Below are 16,532 nucleotides of genomic sequence, written 5' to 3' on the forward strand. Positions count from 1 at the left end.
TTAGAAATCAGCTCTCTCTCACACCTATTTCTTTATATGCTGACCCCTCTGGTAGATATACAAGATCAGATGTGAATATTTTGGGTGACAAGTTTATCATATGCAATTTATATGCTCCCAATGTTTATTCCAAGCGCTTTTTACAAGCACTATTAGCTAAATTATCTGTACATTTAGACTCATCTATCATATTTGCAGGTGATTTTAATATGGTAGTCTCAGAATACATGGTTAGACAACGCCCCCAAACTCGTGTACGTAATCCCCCCTCACTAGGTATATCTTTAATGGCCTCGGAATTGCGGTTACTGGATGTTTGGAGAGTGTTACACCCCACTGACCGGGAATACACTTGTCTGTCAGCTGCTCACTCCACTTTGTCTAGGATTGATTATATTTTATTGTCTGAACCTCTCTTACCTAGAGTGGAGGATTCCGGTATTGAACCCACTGGTCTTTCGGACCATGCATTAATATGGTTTCTTATGGCTCCAGTGGTTGATGGTGGTTCTTACAGACCATGGCGTTTTGTAGCATATCTTGCAAACTCTGTTAAATTTCGTAGCATGTTGGAAGCAAAGTGGTGTGAATATGAAACTAATAATAATATTCACAAGGAGAACCCTTCTTTGTATTGACAAACTGCCAAATCTGTCCTCAGAGGGGAAATTATAGCTTACGTTTCCAAACATAAAAAAGAATGCTCCAAATTGTATCTGCAGGCCCAGTCTGACTTAACTAACTTCTATAAAAATGTTAATGTTAATCCTTCCCCCTCTAATAAAGAAATATATTTAAAAGCAAAATCTCACTTTGATGATGTTGTCGATCAGTTTGCTGTCCGCCATACTTTTACTAAAAATTGTTACTTCTATAAACATGGCAATAAAACAGGCCGCCTCCTCTCTAATTTGATTTGGAGTCATTCTTCCCCCGCCTTGATTGTATCCATCTTGGGCCCTTATGGCAATATGGTTAAAAAAAGGTGAAGATATCGCTGACCTGTTTGGTAACTTTTATAAAGACCTTTATTCAGATCTATACATTGCCGAAAGTAAGAAGCAGAAATTCTGGGAACATACTACTCTTCCTATTATTACTCAGGAACAGGCTGACAGGCTTATTACCCCAATTACTTTGGAAGAAGTTACGGCGGGTATTAAAAAATTAAAGACGTTAAAATCTCCTGGCCCAGATGGCTTTTCTAGGGAATTTTTTAAAATACTACAAAATAGTATTTGCCCACCCCTAGTTTCTTTCTATAATTCTATTCTCCCGAATAGCTATATCCCTCCACATTTTAATTCTGCTACTATTAAAGTACTTCCTAAGCCGGGTTGTGATCCACTACTCCCAGCGTTTTATAGGCCCATATCATTATTAGACACAGATTACAAATTGTTCATGAAAATAATCTCTGATAGAGTGAAATTAATTTTGCCTCATATTATTGCCTCAGACCAGACAGGCTTTATTTGGGGATGCCATTCTGCTATAAATATACGCAAGGTGATTTCTGTGATACAGTCGACAGCCCTGACTTCTGATAGTTTACCCAAGTCCATTATTTCAATGGACGCTGAAAAGGCGTTTGACCTAGTCACATGGGATCACCTTTACTGCACTTTATCTAAATTTGGTTTCCCTAGTCAATTTATATCTCTTTTGTCAACATTGTATTCTTCCCCAGTTACCCAGATGTCTAGCAACGGTTATCTGTCTTCCTCATTTTATGTTCAGAAAGGTACTCGGCAGGGGTGTCCCCTATCTCCCCTTCTATTTGCTGTGGCGCTGGAACCACTTGCAATCGCTCTGCGAGCATCCATCGATTTCATAGGTATTTCTATGGGATCTTCTGAACTTAAATTGTCCTTATTTGCAGACGACATGCTCCTGTTCGTATCTGACCCAGTTTCTTCCATCCCGGCAATAATTACATTGTTTCTAATTTTGGCTCATTTGCGGGGTACAAAATTAACCTCCCTAAATCTGAACTGATGCCTATCGCCAATATCTCCCCTACTGATTTGTAACATCTGGCTTATAGTCATTTTCGCATTTCTCCTACCCAATTCAAGTACCTTGGTATTAACATCCCAGTATCTTTACCATCATTATATCGTTTAAATTACACCCCTATTATATCACAATTAATCAAATTGCTAGATGTCTGGAAAATGCTGCCCCTTTCCCTTTTGGGTAGAATAGCTCTCATTAAAAGTGTAGCTTTCCCCAAGTTGTCCTACCCGATTCAAATGCTGCCTGTTTGTTTAGGTTTATCAGATGTGAAGGTTATTACCAAACTGTTTACTTCCTTTTTATGGAAAGGAGGTCATCCGCGTATTGCAGTGGCTAAATTGCAATTGCCCAGAGCGAAATTGGGTTTGGGACTGCCTGATATTCTTACGTTCATGAGGGCTGTACATTTCAGATACATCAGCGACTGGTTATTGTGTAGAGACGCCTATACACACACAACAACTAAGTCATGTTTGGACCGTATTCGGCGGCCGCACAACTTCATTCTCCTAAGTGTCTTATTCCCGCTTACATTCTCACCAATGTATTATTTCATGACACTTATGCAGCTTGGCGCACTATATGATTGAAACTTAATAGGCCATATACTAGTTCTAAATATGTCCCGTTTGTAGGTAACCCGCTGTTCCCCCCAGGGTTAGATAACTTTGTTCTTTCAGTGGAAAGATAAGGGAATTTCTATGGTGAAAGATGTCTTTGATCCTGGCAGAATTGTCATGCCTTTTAGTGTTTTACATAATACAAATGGTATACCCCATAGGCAATTTTTTATGTATCTCCAAATAGTTCACTTTGCTCGCTCTATTATGTCACAAATCCTATCTCTAAATTCTCCGGATTTGCTACATAACCTGTTGTCATTTATAATACTTCATCCATACAAAACTAAATATCTTACACTGGATCTTGTTGGTAAATCATGCGATCGAGTATGGAAACAAACAGTAGCGTCATGGGGTAGAGACATACCATCTGTAACCTCAGCTGATGACTTGCTTACACATTATGACTCCACCCTGAGATTCTTGCCCTGCTCCTGGCTACAGGCTACAGGCTGTCCATATCAAGACTATCAATAGAGTATATATATCACAAGCTCGCAGGAGCTTCATGGTGGCGGAGGAGTCGGGTAACTGTCTCAAATGTAGACGCCCAAACTCAACTTTTTTTTCACAATTTATGGTTGTGTCTGAAAATACGCAAATTCTGGGGGAAGGTAGTAGTTTTATTAATAATATATTTCATCTACAACTTAGAAGTGATCCTTTGGCACTTGTGTGTGCCAATTTTAGGGATTGGAACCTTGGTGTGGATAAAAAACATCTATAATCCCTCTCCTAATGGTTATTGTAACCATTGCTACAAAAGTGATATTATGTAGTTGGACCACCTCTACTCCCTCATTTTTGGGCTCAGTAAAATCACTACTGCTCACTACCTTATACTATGACAGGCAAGCTGTATTTCCAGCATTAGAGACTGGTGTAGTCTCCTTTTATAACAAATGGGGTGCCTCTATTGAGTCGCTCGACTCCACACAGTCGAAAGTGTTAAAAGTATTCTAGACCACATCTTGGTATTTATATAGAAATGTGACATGGAGGATGACGCCTATTTGGTTGCTTAATGTATTTTGTTATGTCAAAATTATTGGCAGGGGTTGATCCTGACCATGTTCGGAATTGCCTCATTTAGGAACATCCTTGATCACAGAGACAATTCATTCTCAATTATCATATGATTGAATATCCTCCATTCCCCCTTATTCTGTTCCACCCTCCTTTTTTTTTTAATCTCCCCCTTTTCTTTATTTAATTTTATATTATTATGTTATTACTATTGTATTTGTACTATAATGCAGTTTATGGTATTGTGTACTTAAATTTCTGAATATGTGGCCAAATATCTGCCTTCGAACTTTAGAATAATTTTTATTCCAGTTAAGGAATTTGATGTATATTTCAAATATGTGCATAATATTTATGGTTCTTTTATACCACTGTTTTGAAATTTGTAATTTTGAAAACTTTTTTCTATATACTGCTGTAATGTATAATGTTTTATTTGAAATAATAAACAGATTTTCAACAACAAAAAAAAAATTGTAAAATGTTGGTGTTCAGTCTTATTTGTATGGTCATTAGGGGTGTGGTGATAGAGAATTCTACTAAATGGTTTTTTCTTTTTTTTTTTCCAATGAGTTATATGAGAATATTATACACCACTAATACGCTGTATTGTATGACTTTCAATACTGTAATTCCATGTTGGAGTATTTTGTCTATGCTAATAGATTTGTCTCACATGCATATCTTAATGTATGTTAATTGTTACATTGACTAATTTCCTTATAATATATTTGTTGTATTGTATTTTGGATGCCAATAAAAATGTTTTTTTTTAAAAAAGTATCAATATTCTTTTGGTTTGCACTTATGCTCCATTTCCACTTTCTGTGTTAAATAAAAAAGAAAATATTTATCTGTAATAGCCAATTAATGGTTAAGGTTTTAGGCAGTAAAGGTCTCCTTTTTATCTTACATTTGGTCTAATCAGCAGGCTGCATTTACTACTATTCTCTGTCTAAAAGTCACAGTTCCCATCTGAATGTGTACGTGCTGTTCTGTATGTCGTCCTGTGAGAAATCAACAGAAAGCCCAGTAGCATTTGGTAGACTTTATCTGCAGCATTCCTGTAGGGATACATGCATTCTCTCATGCCAATCTTAAAAGACGATAAAGTGGATGGAGATAAGGTACCAACCAATCAGCTCCTGTCACTTTATTGGCTGTGTTTGAAAAATGACAGGAGCTGATAGGTTGGCACTTTATCTCCCTCCAAGGCTTAGTACATAGACCCCATATTCCTAGTCTAATTTATACTGTCCGTTGGAATTCGATGAACTCACATCGGCATCAGTGCCACACTGCACAGTAAGCACAGCACAGGTGACACTACATTGAATACAGAAAGGAACAGTCTTTTGGCCACAAAGGCATTGCTCTCACCATATTCTCAACTGGAATGCAATCAATGACCAAATTGTTTATTGTTTTTTAAAAAAAGGAAAAATCTGCACTCACCAAATATACCATAAATTCACCATAAAAGAGGGTGGAAGATGTACTAAGCTCTGAAAAGTGATTAAGTGGAGAGTGATAACTGACCAGCCAATCAGCTCCTAACTGTCATGTTACAGGCTGTTTGAAAAATGACAGTTGGGAGCTGATTGGCTGGCGGTTTATAACTCTCCAGTTTATCACTTTTCAGAGTAGTATATGTGGCCCACGGAATGTTATTTCCACATATTGCAATACAGTGATCGCAAAATAAGCGCTACAGCAAAGGAGGGACTTACTTTTTAAAAATGAGTGGGTCCTGCAGGATGCACTCTGTGCAGGTCACAGCAGCCAGACAGCCAGCCTGCCCAATAACTTCCCCAGCGTCACCCCATCCAATCAGCATGAGCGGAAGCATCTCCTTGTCCCTCTCAATCCAATATTATATACAGTTGGGATGTATATCGATTCACTACACTGAGTTGAGCCTCATGGCTCAACTCAGTGTCTCGAGACACGGCTCTTTAGATAGAGCAAGCGCTGTAGCCAGCAGGGGAGCCAGCGACTCAGAGTGAGTCGCTGACAGCTCCGCCCCCCGCAGTCCAGCTCAAGCCTCTGCACTGACTCAGGAGAGTTAGTGCACAGCCCTGGCAGTAGCTGCACGACTCAGAGTGAGTCGCTGACAGCTCCGCCCCCTACACTGCTGATCTGAAGTATGATCAGGTCGGATCAGCAGTGTAGGGGGCGGAGCTGCAATTCACTAGCTACCACTGACAGAGAGGCTAGGGGAGGTGGGTGTCTCGAGACACCAGACACTGAGTGACTCGAATCATTCACTCATCTGAATGATTCGAGTCAGTGTGTTGAGACACTCACTCACTATCCATCTCTAATATACAGTAGGATGACACACACTGAGCACCAGCTGCTGTGGCCAGCCGGGCACCAGCCTAGAGTAGCGGCAAAAGATGGCCCAGATCCTATATGATGCAGTGACAGCACAGCTGCTGCACTGCTCTGAAGGTGCACCCACACAGCTGCTGGAAACAGGCTCCAGGATCACTACCCCAATCCCGCCAATATAGAGAGATAAGTGGCCGGGGCTCCTCCCACAAGCGGCAACTCTACAATGTTGCTGACCGTTCCCATTATCTGACTTGTCAGGTGTGTATGTTAAATGTATTCATGCCAGTACTGTTTGGGTAAAGCCATCTTGTCGCTGTCCTTTTTTTTTTTTTACCTAACCATTCACCTATTGTTTTTCTAGGAATTGCCCCCCCACCCCTTTCCAAGCACCATCATGTCAGGGCCCTATAGTCCTTACCCCATCATGTCAGCACTGCCCCGTGCCCCTCCACCATGTGATCACTGCCAAATGCCCCTCCACAATCTTGTCATCACTGTCCCATGGGACCCTGCTGTGCAGTGCCGGTGTTTGCTGGAACACGTTTGAGCAGTGTTGCCAATGTGTGATGGGACCCTTCAGTGCAATGCTAGAGAAAGCCCCTAACCCCCTCCTTGCCCCTCAGTACTGCGCCAGCTATCTACCCCTGCCCCCTCCCTACCCCCATAACTGCCTGCCCCTAGCCCCCTCCTTGCCCCAAGCAATGTCGCAACTGCTTTCTGCACTTACTACCCTCTACCCCAACTTCTTCCTGCCTTAACCCTTAGCTTTACCCCAACTGCTGCTTGCCCTTAACCCCTTCTACCCCAACTGTTACCTGTCCTCACTCCGATAGTATGTGGTGGGATCCAAAAAAAGTGGAGTAGGACCCCAGTTTTCCAAAGTGAGGAGTCCCTGGGACCCACAAACTTTTACGCTCAGTGCAATCACTGCAATGTGCAAAATCCACTGACCCGTGCTTAGGATAGAAGAATTTCAGGATCTGCGATATGCACGTAAATTATTATTATTAGTTTTTAAGAAGCCTTTTTTTATATCAACTTATTGGGCTTAATGATTTGCATTGTAAGTAATGAATGGCCTATAGTGTAAGGCTCCTAAACGCGGTCCTCAGGGCATCTACTGTCTATTTGCAGGACCATCTTGTGAAAGAACTTAATCAATGGTGTTCATGTAAATAAAGCATTTGATATGATATTAGCTATAGCATTTGGGAAACTTTACTTTGAGTGTAAAATACTGTATACCAGGCTTACCAGCACCTGCGGAGGCCATTATTCCCCAGTATTTACATTGTATTATAGAGGTGTAATACGCCATCTGCAATAAGTGATGACTACCAGTGAGTGCCTCACAAACAAAATGATGCTTAGAAAATACTTTGTTACATATCAATAAATATACACAAATCATGAGTGCAAGTTTTACATAGGTAAGCTCAAAAATAAATAAATAATCTTGTATGTAAGCAGAAAGAACTAGTTTTATCTGCGTTAACTGATGCGTTATATATTCCTTATTGCTGTTGATAACGCCACCACCGAGTTCTTGCCTTAGTCTGCATATGTCTTTAAGGAGCAGCGGTTCTTCCTGAAAGAGATAAACATAGATTGTCTATTCCATTCATGTGGTAGCCCAAAGCTCTCAAAATGTTTTTAGGTTTTAACATTTCCTGTGATGTACAGTACGTGTTACTATGCAGTACCTGTGATGTACAGTACGTGTTACTATGCAGTACGTGTTACTATGCAGTACCTGTGATGTACAGTACGTGTTACTATGCAGTACCTGTGATGTACAGTACGGGTTACTGTGCAGTACCTGTGATGTACAGTACGGGTTACTGTGCAGTACCTGTGATGTACAGTACGGGTTACTGTGCAGTACCTGTGATGTACGGGTTACTGTGCAGTACCTGTGATGTACGGGTTACTGTGCAGTACCTGTGATGTACAGTACGTGTTACTATGCAGTACGTGTTACTATGCAGTACCTGTGATGTACAGTACGGGTTACTATGCAGTACCTGTGATGTACAGTACGGGTTACTATGCAGTACCTGTGATGTACAGTACGGGATACTATGCATTACCTGTGATGTACAGTACGGGTTACTATGCAGTACCTGTGATGTACGGGTTACTGTGCAGTACCTGTGATGTACGGGTTACTGTTCAGTACCTGTGATGTACGGGTTACTGTTCAGTACCTGTGATGTACGGGTTACTGTACAGTACCTGTGATGTACGGGTTACTGTGCAGTACCTGTGATGTACGGGTTACTGTGCAATACCTGTGATGTACGGGTTACTGTGCAGTACCTGTGATGTACAGTACGAGTTACTATGCAGTACCTGTGATGTACAGTACGGGTTACTATGCAGTACCTGTGATGTACAGTACGTGCTACTGTGCAGTACCTGTGATGTACACTACGTGTTACTGTGCAGTACCTGTGATGTACGTGTTACGGTGCAGTACCTGTGATGTACAGTACGGGTTACTATGCAGTACCTGTGATGTACAGTACGTGTTACTATGCAGTACCTGTGATGTATAGTACGTGTTACTATGCAGTACGTGTTACTTATGCAGTACCTATGATGTACAGTACGTGTTACTATGCAGTACCTGTGATGTACAGTACGTGTTACTATGCAGTACCTATGATGTACAGTACGTGTTACTATGCAGTACCTGTGATGTACAGTACGTGTTACTATGCAGTACCTGTGATGTACGTGTTACTGTGCAGTACCTGTGATGTACAGGTTACTGTGCAGTACCTGTGATGTACAGGTTACTGTGCAGTACCTGTGATGTACGGGTTACTGTGCAGTACCTGTGATGTACGGGTTACTGTGCAGTACCTGTGATGTACGGGTTACTGTGCAGTACCTGTGATGTACGGGTTACTGTGCAGTACCTGTGATGTACGGGTTACTGTGCAGTACCTGTGATGTACGGGTTACTGTGCAGTACCTGTGATGTACGGGTTACTGTGCAGTACCTGTGATGTACGGGTTACTGTGCAGTACCTGTGATGTACGGGTTACTGTGCAGTACCTGTGATGTACGGATTACTGTGCAGTACCTGTGATGTACAGTTCGAGTTACTATGCAGTACCTGTGATGTACAGTACGGGTTACTATGCAGTACCTGTGATGTACAGTACGTGTTACTGTGCAGTACCTGTGATGTACGTGTTACGGTGCAGTACCTGTGATGTACAGTACGGGTTACTATGCAGTACCTGTGATGTACAGTACGGGTTACTATGCAGTACCTGTGATCCTTTTTCCTATGTTATTACACATGGGGAAAAGAGTGGGAGTTATGGGGCACATCCACTAGACTATTTTAGCAGGCGATTGAACGATAACGATATCGTTCAATTGTTTAAAAATCGTTTACAAATCGTTCAGAGTGGAAGATCAAATTTCAAGGGAAAATTCAAGGGAAAATCGTTTAGAGGTTTGACAAGGCTAAAATCGTCTAGTGGATGTGCCCCATTACAGAGAAGGACAGGTTGGCACAAATATATTTAACATCTTCTTGAACAACATTGATCTTATTTCATGTTGGACTTTAAATAATATTCATTAGAGCTTTTTATCTATATATGCGCATCCACTTTATTTGTGTGCTCTTGGCGTACAAACTGATTAATGGGCATTTACAGTGCAGATATTACCAGGGGTGCCCGTGGTAGGCCTGTGTGCAGAGGGCCCCCTCCAAGTCTTACCTTGTGCCAGCAAGAGGGTACTCCACGGCGCCATCTTCCCAGTGATATTCGGGAAGATGGTGCATGTGCATAAGTGAGCAATGGTTCTGGCGCAGTACCAGAATATTTGCTTTCACTGCGCAGTGAAGATATCACTGAAAAAACGGCACTGCAGAGGAGGGACTGACTTGCCGGCACAAGGTAAGTATATTCTGGGTGTAGGGTGTGCGGTGTGGGGCTTCCTTATCAAAGCTATCCAGCTCTCATACTAACCCACTACTCCATGCCCCCCTGCTCTCTGTCTCTCCCCACTGTGTCACCCCTGTCTGTCTGCCCTTCCCCTTAAGAATGTAAGCTGTCATAAGCAGGGCCCTCTTCCCTCAAGTGCTTCTCCTACCCTTACTTGTACTATAATTTACTCCCCACTGCCTACAACCACACCTATCCCTTGGGTTCTGGCACCCTGCTGCCTAATTGGGTATTGTGACTGCTGATGCAGCAATGTTTATAAACCATGTTTATGTTCTGTACTGTAATGCTGGGTACACACTGGCCGATAACTGAATGCACGTCGGCCGGTGTGTACAGACGATATGTCTGTGAACAACAATGTCCACAGACATCGCGTCAGCTGTGCAGCACCCACAGATTGTGCTGTGTGTACTGGCGGTTAGCCAGGACCGCATTTACGCTGGAGACTGGCACCACTGAAGATCCAGACTGCGCTAAAGGTAAGTACTAACTAACCTAACCCCCCCAACCCTCCTTTAGAGTTGCCTAACCCCCCTTAAAGTGCCTAAACGAAACCCCCCCTTCCCCGCTGCCTAACCCTAAACCCCCCCCCCTTCCCCTAGCCTAATCCTCCAAGGTGGATGCCTAACTCCCCTGGAAGCCCCTAACCTAACCCTCCCCCCCGCGGCTATCCGCGCCTGGTGCCCGGCTTACCTTCGATCGGAATGCCGGGCGTCGGGCTCCTGGCATAGGTAAAATGACAGACGACGGGATTTCGATGCGTGTCATTAGACCCTTGCCGGGATTAGACAGTCGGGATGCCGATGGTCGGCATTAAGACCGTCGGCATCCTGACTGCATACCGTGTACCCACTTGAGTGACTTTTTGTTCATACATGAACAGCCTACATGGAATTGCATTTATTTTCATACCTTTATTTAAATTAAACAATATTAATACAGGAACCAAAATACTTGTGTATAATTCACAGTAATACAACATTACACAAAATCAATAAAGCGCCCGGTTACTAACTATACAATTATCCTATAAAGAGGATGTTTATTCCAAAAATAATTTAATTCCTGGTTTCATTAAATCCATTGTTATTCATTTCTCCACTCATAATCTATTTTTTAATAGGTGTAATTGTATTATATGGTGGAGGTCATGTTGGTGAATTACCTGCACAGTCTTGTAAGACATTCAGTATCATCTCTACAAGAGGCGCCAACAGGACGCAAGGACAGTCCTCTCCAAAATGGCGTCATCCTTCTTAGCCTCACTGCTGTTTTGGAGCCAACATTACAAAGGGGAGTTGCTGTCAGCTGAGAAGAGAGTTCCTTACAATAAGTTTTCTAATTGGCTAGGGTATTTTATAATGTTAATAAAAATCATAAATCACAGTTACTCAATGAAGCTAGGACACAACAACATTAAAATGATGAATTAATGTTTTAAATTGTTACACGTCTTTCTGCCAGGGCAGGTGGTTATACAGGCATCTCATTGTCTGTAGGAGTTTTACAAAGCAAGTCCTAATATCCTCTACTGCAGAGGATCCCAAACTCCACCATTACAGTCCATGTTTTAAGGATGTTCATGCATGAGCTCAGGTGACTTAATTACTTAAATCAAATTGACTGAGGTACTATCTGGACTCAAGCATGGATATCCTTAAACCCTGGACTGTAATATGGGAACCTCTGTTCTAGAACGATGTCTCTGCACTTGGTGGTGCCAACAAGAACATAAGATGAGACCTCTTTTTCCCCAGACTTTGATTTCATACAGGAGCATTATAAAAGGTTAGACCTTGCTCATAGCATCAGTTATCTTATTCTCCATCTTGTATAAGTTATGATATAGTAAACTTGGTAATACTGCTTAACTGCCCACATTTCCAGTTAGTACATGCCCCAAATCCACCCAAACAAGTGCATTCTGAGCAAGGCCACTCTCATTTCCAGTTAGTCATATCTTCTTTGGGAGGGCGGGTGTATTAAACCTTCTAAGAGTGGGAAAGTTAAGGCACACATTTACTAGACGACAGACAAAAGACTGCACGATTATGACATTGTAATCATGCAGTCGTTTGTCTGTGATGTGCCTACACTGAATGCACAGTCGTTCAGTGCAGGCTCATCAATCATCTGCAAACATGTTGAACCAGATGATATCGTCAGGTTGTACAACATATTTGTGCGATGATAGATGTCTAAATGACCAGCAGGAGCGAGCATCGCTGGTCATTTTAGACTATTTTTTTTACACAATCTGCAAATGATTTTCAAACGATGATCGAACGATATCGTTATCGTTCAATCGCTCAATATAATAGTCTAGTGGATGTGTGCCTTAACACACAGCAGCCAATCAGCTTCTAGCTAGAATTTTTAAAGTACATTCTATAAAATGATAAGTAGAATGTAAGCTCTCACGAGCAGGGGCCTCTCTCCTCATGTGCTTCTCCTTCACTTAATTACCGTATATACTCGAGTATAAGCCGAGTTTTTCAGCACATTTTTTGTGCTGAAAAAGCCCCCCTCGGCTTATACTCGAGTCATGCCCGCAAGGTACGCTGCTGAGTAGCGTACCATTATGTACTGTGTAAGGCGCTGCAGAACCCTTGTGGCGCCATATAAATAAAGGATAATAATAATAAATTAGAAGCTGATTGGTTGCTATGGTCAACTTCCCAACTCTTTAGGAGGCATCTATATAAAACTATCTACACTTCCATAAATTAATAACTGCAAAATTAAATTACATTTAGCATATTTAAAATATGTTCTAATTTGTTTTTCCTTAAATAATTTAATAGAAATAATGCTTCATTCAAATGTTATTACCTGTGTATGAATTTTAATATATTTTATATTTCCATATTGTTGAATAAATGTTATCGCACTCAAATTAACACAAGCAGGATTAATTCATTAAGTGTCTGGGGTATAATGGAGCAGCTGTAATGTTCCCTGGGAATATGCACAAATCTGAACTTACTCCTAAACCTCCATAAATCAGGAAACATTTGTTTATCTCACTGAAAGTCCATTTTCTTACAGCTTTTTGTGTTGTCAGCTACTGTATAGATTTTCTTTTGTGGGCTCAGCTGCTTTTTTTTTCCTAAAATGCGGCTACAGATCTGCGAGTATAATAATGTTATCAGCCTGGGGTATTTATACTGATCTACCAGTGACAGTCACCATCCTACAAACCTTCATAAAGATGTATGTGCCAGTCACCGTAAAGGCGCCCATGCACGGCACGATATAGGTGCTATATCGTACCGTGTATGGGCACGATATATCGTACCTGATATCGTGCTGCGCGCTCCCGCGGGGTCGTACATCGCATCCCTAGGTCTTCCTGCAAAACCATCTGATCCGGGATGCGATGTACGATCCCATTCAGATGAAGGAGGGGGAAGCCGGCACAACGCGCGGTCTGCGGGGACTGCACGATTGCCAGCGGTGACAGCACGATCCGTCTGCCGACTGATCGGCAGTCGCCCTAAACGGTGCATCGCACCGTGTATGGGGCACCTTTAGACTACCTGATCAATTGATAAATCAGGACTGAGCAAACCAATGCATCTTCCTATTTAATCATTTCATTTGGTCAACTGCATCAGCTCAAAGGAGCATATCATTTAAATCAGGGGTTCTCAAATGTAATCCAGTACCACCAACAGGTCATGTTTTCAGGATTTTTTTAAAATCATGCACAGGTCAATCAGTTTTGCTTGGTCAGTAATTATTCCACCAGTTTCCAGACAGAAATCCTGAAAACATGACCTGCTACCCACCATAAGCAAAGATTGCGGGAAAGTACGTGTCAGATGTTAATTACTCCATAATTTGGAAAGACCCTTGCGCTATGGATTGCATCACCTGAGACTCTAAAACGATATTACCTTGAATTTGACAAAACCATGTAATGACTGTTATAAATTACAGTACTGATAGAAGGTGATTCAAGCAGATAATTGTTGAATCTGAAATAGACAGTATGATGGTAATTACAAACAATTGAAAATTATTATAACTGTTTTTTGTATATACAGATGTGTCCACTCCACATATATCTTACTTCCTTGCACTACGTTAGTGTCACAACCGCTGACACTATAACGTAGCATTACGCATGCAGATACACCCGCAGTCACACAGAGAACATAGGCATGCTGTATATCATTGTAATCAGCAGAAGCTGCTTGCGCTACTTATTCACATTGATGTGTGAATAAGATGATTTTGAGGTGAAAAGGCACTCAGCGCTACCGAGTCGCACGGCGCTTCACGCGTTATGTTTAATATGACTTCTAGCACACAGAGGTAAGATGAGTGTGGACACATCTGTAAATGTACAAGGGTATTCAACATGCTGCCCTCCAGCTTTAGTGGAACTACATATCTCAGCATGCCCTAATAGTAAAACTGTTGCAGGACATACTGGGATGTGTACATCCACCACAGTTAGAGGGCAACATGTTGAATACCCCAGGACTAGACTGTACATACAATTATAGTTAGAATTGTGTGATAACGACGGGATTATTATGTTTTTGTTGTTCCTTGCTGATAATTGGTCAGAATCTCGGTCACATACCATATATCCTCCTCACCTAAAATAATTAACGTAAACAAGGTTGACCACAAAACAAAACATTTGTTCACATAAGCAGAGGTATATAAATATGAGAATATATTTCTATTTCATGTCATACATATTTTTGTCATTTCACTATTCTTTAAATGTAAAACTTAAAATATGGTGTTTTGGAGAAGTTAATCCAGAATATTATTTATTGCCATTGAAGGAGAAAGTTCCACATGCCAGCCAGGAGATCATGATTTCCTTTTTCTAATTCATTTTCCAACTAGATGAACCTCACCTTGAGTAACGGATACTAGTCTGCTGTGCAGCCCTGGATATAGTTTCCAGTATCTCTATGACTCTGGGGCCTGGGATTGTTATGTTATAGGTAAGGATAACATGATCTATCTGCAAACTATCCTGCTTAATTAATCACATGCTGCACCGAGCTTAAATGGGCCATATCTATAGCAACTTAGCTTTATCTTGATTATTATCATTATTAGTTTAATTATAAGACTAAATTATATATTATATTTTAATAAAATAGTTTAATTATATATTATAAGACTGATCAAAGCTAATTAGAATATAATTATAAGTCTGGTGGGTACTGTTGCTTACAACACATTTGTACATTATGCTACATGTCATTAATTATAATTTGTAGATTTCTTAAACAGCATCCTGGATCTCACTCAAACAGGAAAAGCAGCTACAACCTTCAGATGCCTTACAAACTCCAAATGTATTTCTTAGCAGAAAGTATGCAAGAAGGAAAGATCTACATTCCCAGCAATGGTATTGTTTATTTAGGCTCACCTGATGTACTAACAAGATACACAGCACAAAGATAGCTGTCCCATGCTGTAGACCCATGCTGTTGGCTGATCCTGCAAGGTCAGGTGCAGTGGTAAGGAAGCATCTTGTTCCTGCCGGTAACTTTATGCACAATGGGCTGGACTGATTGCATCACTTGTGGCCTGAAAAAGGGCAGAGTGCAAGTTACATTTAATAAGTTAATACCTACTAACTGACTATATTAACACTGCCAGCATTTCTCAATGTCCCACTGTCATGGTACTCTAACCCTTGTCCCGCTGACGTCTGGATGCTGTTAGCATTCACGGTTTTGGTGGACTTTGAGAGGCAAATTTTATGTTAAGCACTTGGCTTTTTATAGCTCTTACAATGAATGAGGTGGTAAACCACTGAAAAGTACGGCAATCCATATTCTCATAAGAGCCATGAGGAGAAGTGCACAGTCATCGCCCTCCCAAAATACAGAATTTAATCGAAATTTTCACCGTTACATCTGTACATTATTTGAAACTTTTCCACAACTTTCTGAATTTGCCCTGTGTTATTACATGAGGTGTGGTCCAAAAAGTCCACAGTCACAATGTCGGCATGTCAACAATATGTTTTCTTATTGACTTCCTAATTAATGCTAACCCTAGTCTAAAATCAGCTGTCGATATACTGAAAGTTGACATTCTGGTGTCAATCTGAATGATGAAGGTGTGTGTATATGAAGCACAAAGGAATATGTTGCGCTATATAAGAAACTGTTAATAAAGAAATAAATATATATATATATATTAGGGGTGAGCGGGTTCGGATTTCTGAAATCCGAACCCCCCCGAACCCCCCCGATCCGAGTCTGATCCGAGTCAGGCTCGACTTTTCCCGCCTGACTCGGATCTGAAATCGAGGCAAAACGTCATCATCCCGCCTTCCGAGTCTCGCGGGTTTTGGATCCTATATAAGGTACCCGCGTCGGCGCCATTTTCTCACTCGGCTGTGGACAGTGAAGAGGGAGGGTGGGAGTTAGGGCTGTGTAGTGTAGTGTAGTGTAGTGCTGCTGTTGTCCACTACTTCAAAGTCCATAGGGGCTGGCTGTGTTGTGCTGTGCTGCTGTTGTTAATAGGGGCTGTGTCCACTACTTCAAAGTCCATAGGGGCTGGCTG

The 16,532-nt window shown here is 41.4% G+C and overlaps 1 protein-coding gene across 1 annotated transcript; it reads right to left on the reverse strand.

Annotated features, from left to right (window-relative positions):
- Nucleotides 1-7,003: 7,003 nt before the first annotated feature.
- LEAP2 (liver enriched antimicrobial peptide 2) lies at nt 7,004-15,538 on the reverse strand. Its single transcript, XM_088444105.1, has 3 exons — nt 15,385-15,538; nt 11,146-11,288; nt 7,004-7,593 (listed from the first exon to the last, which is right to left on the reverse strand). Exons 1-3 carry the CDS (start codon nt 15,439-15,441, stop codon nt 7,557-7,559), a joined length of 237 nt encoding a protein of 78 aa, XP_088300231.1. The 5' UTR covers nt 15,442-15,538; the 3' UTR covers nt 7,004-7,556.
- Between the last annotated feature and the right edge of the window lie 994 nt (nt 15,539-16,532).

This window comes from Taudactylus pleione, unplaced genomic scaffold (assembly GCF_031769625.1).
Source record: "Taudactylus pleione unplaced genomic scaffold, aTauple2 ptg000349l, whole genome shotgun sequence".
NCBI lineage: Eukaryota > Metazoa > Chordata > Amphibia > Anura > Myobatrachidae > Taudactylus > Taudactylus pleione.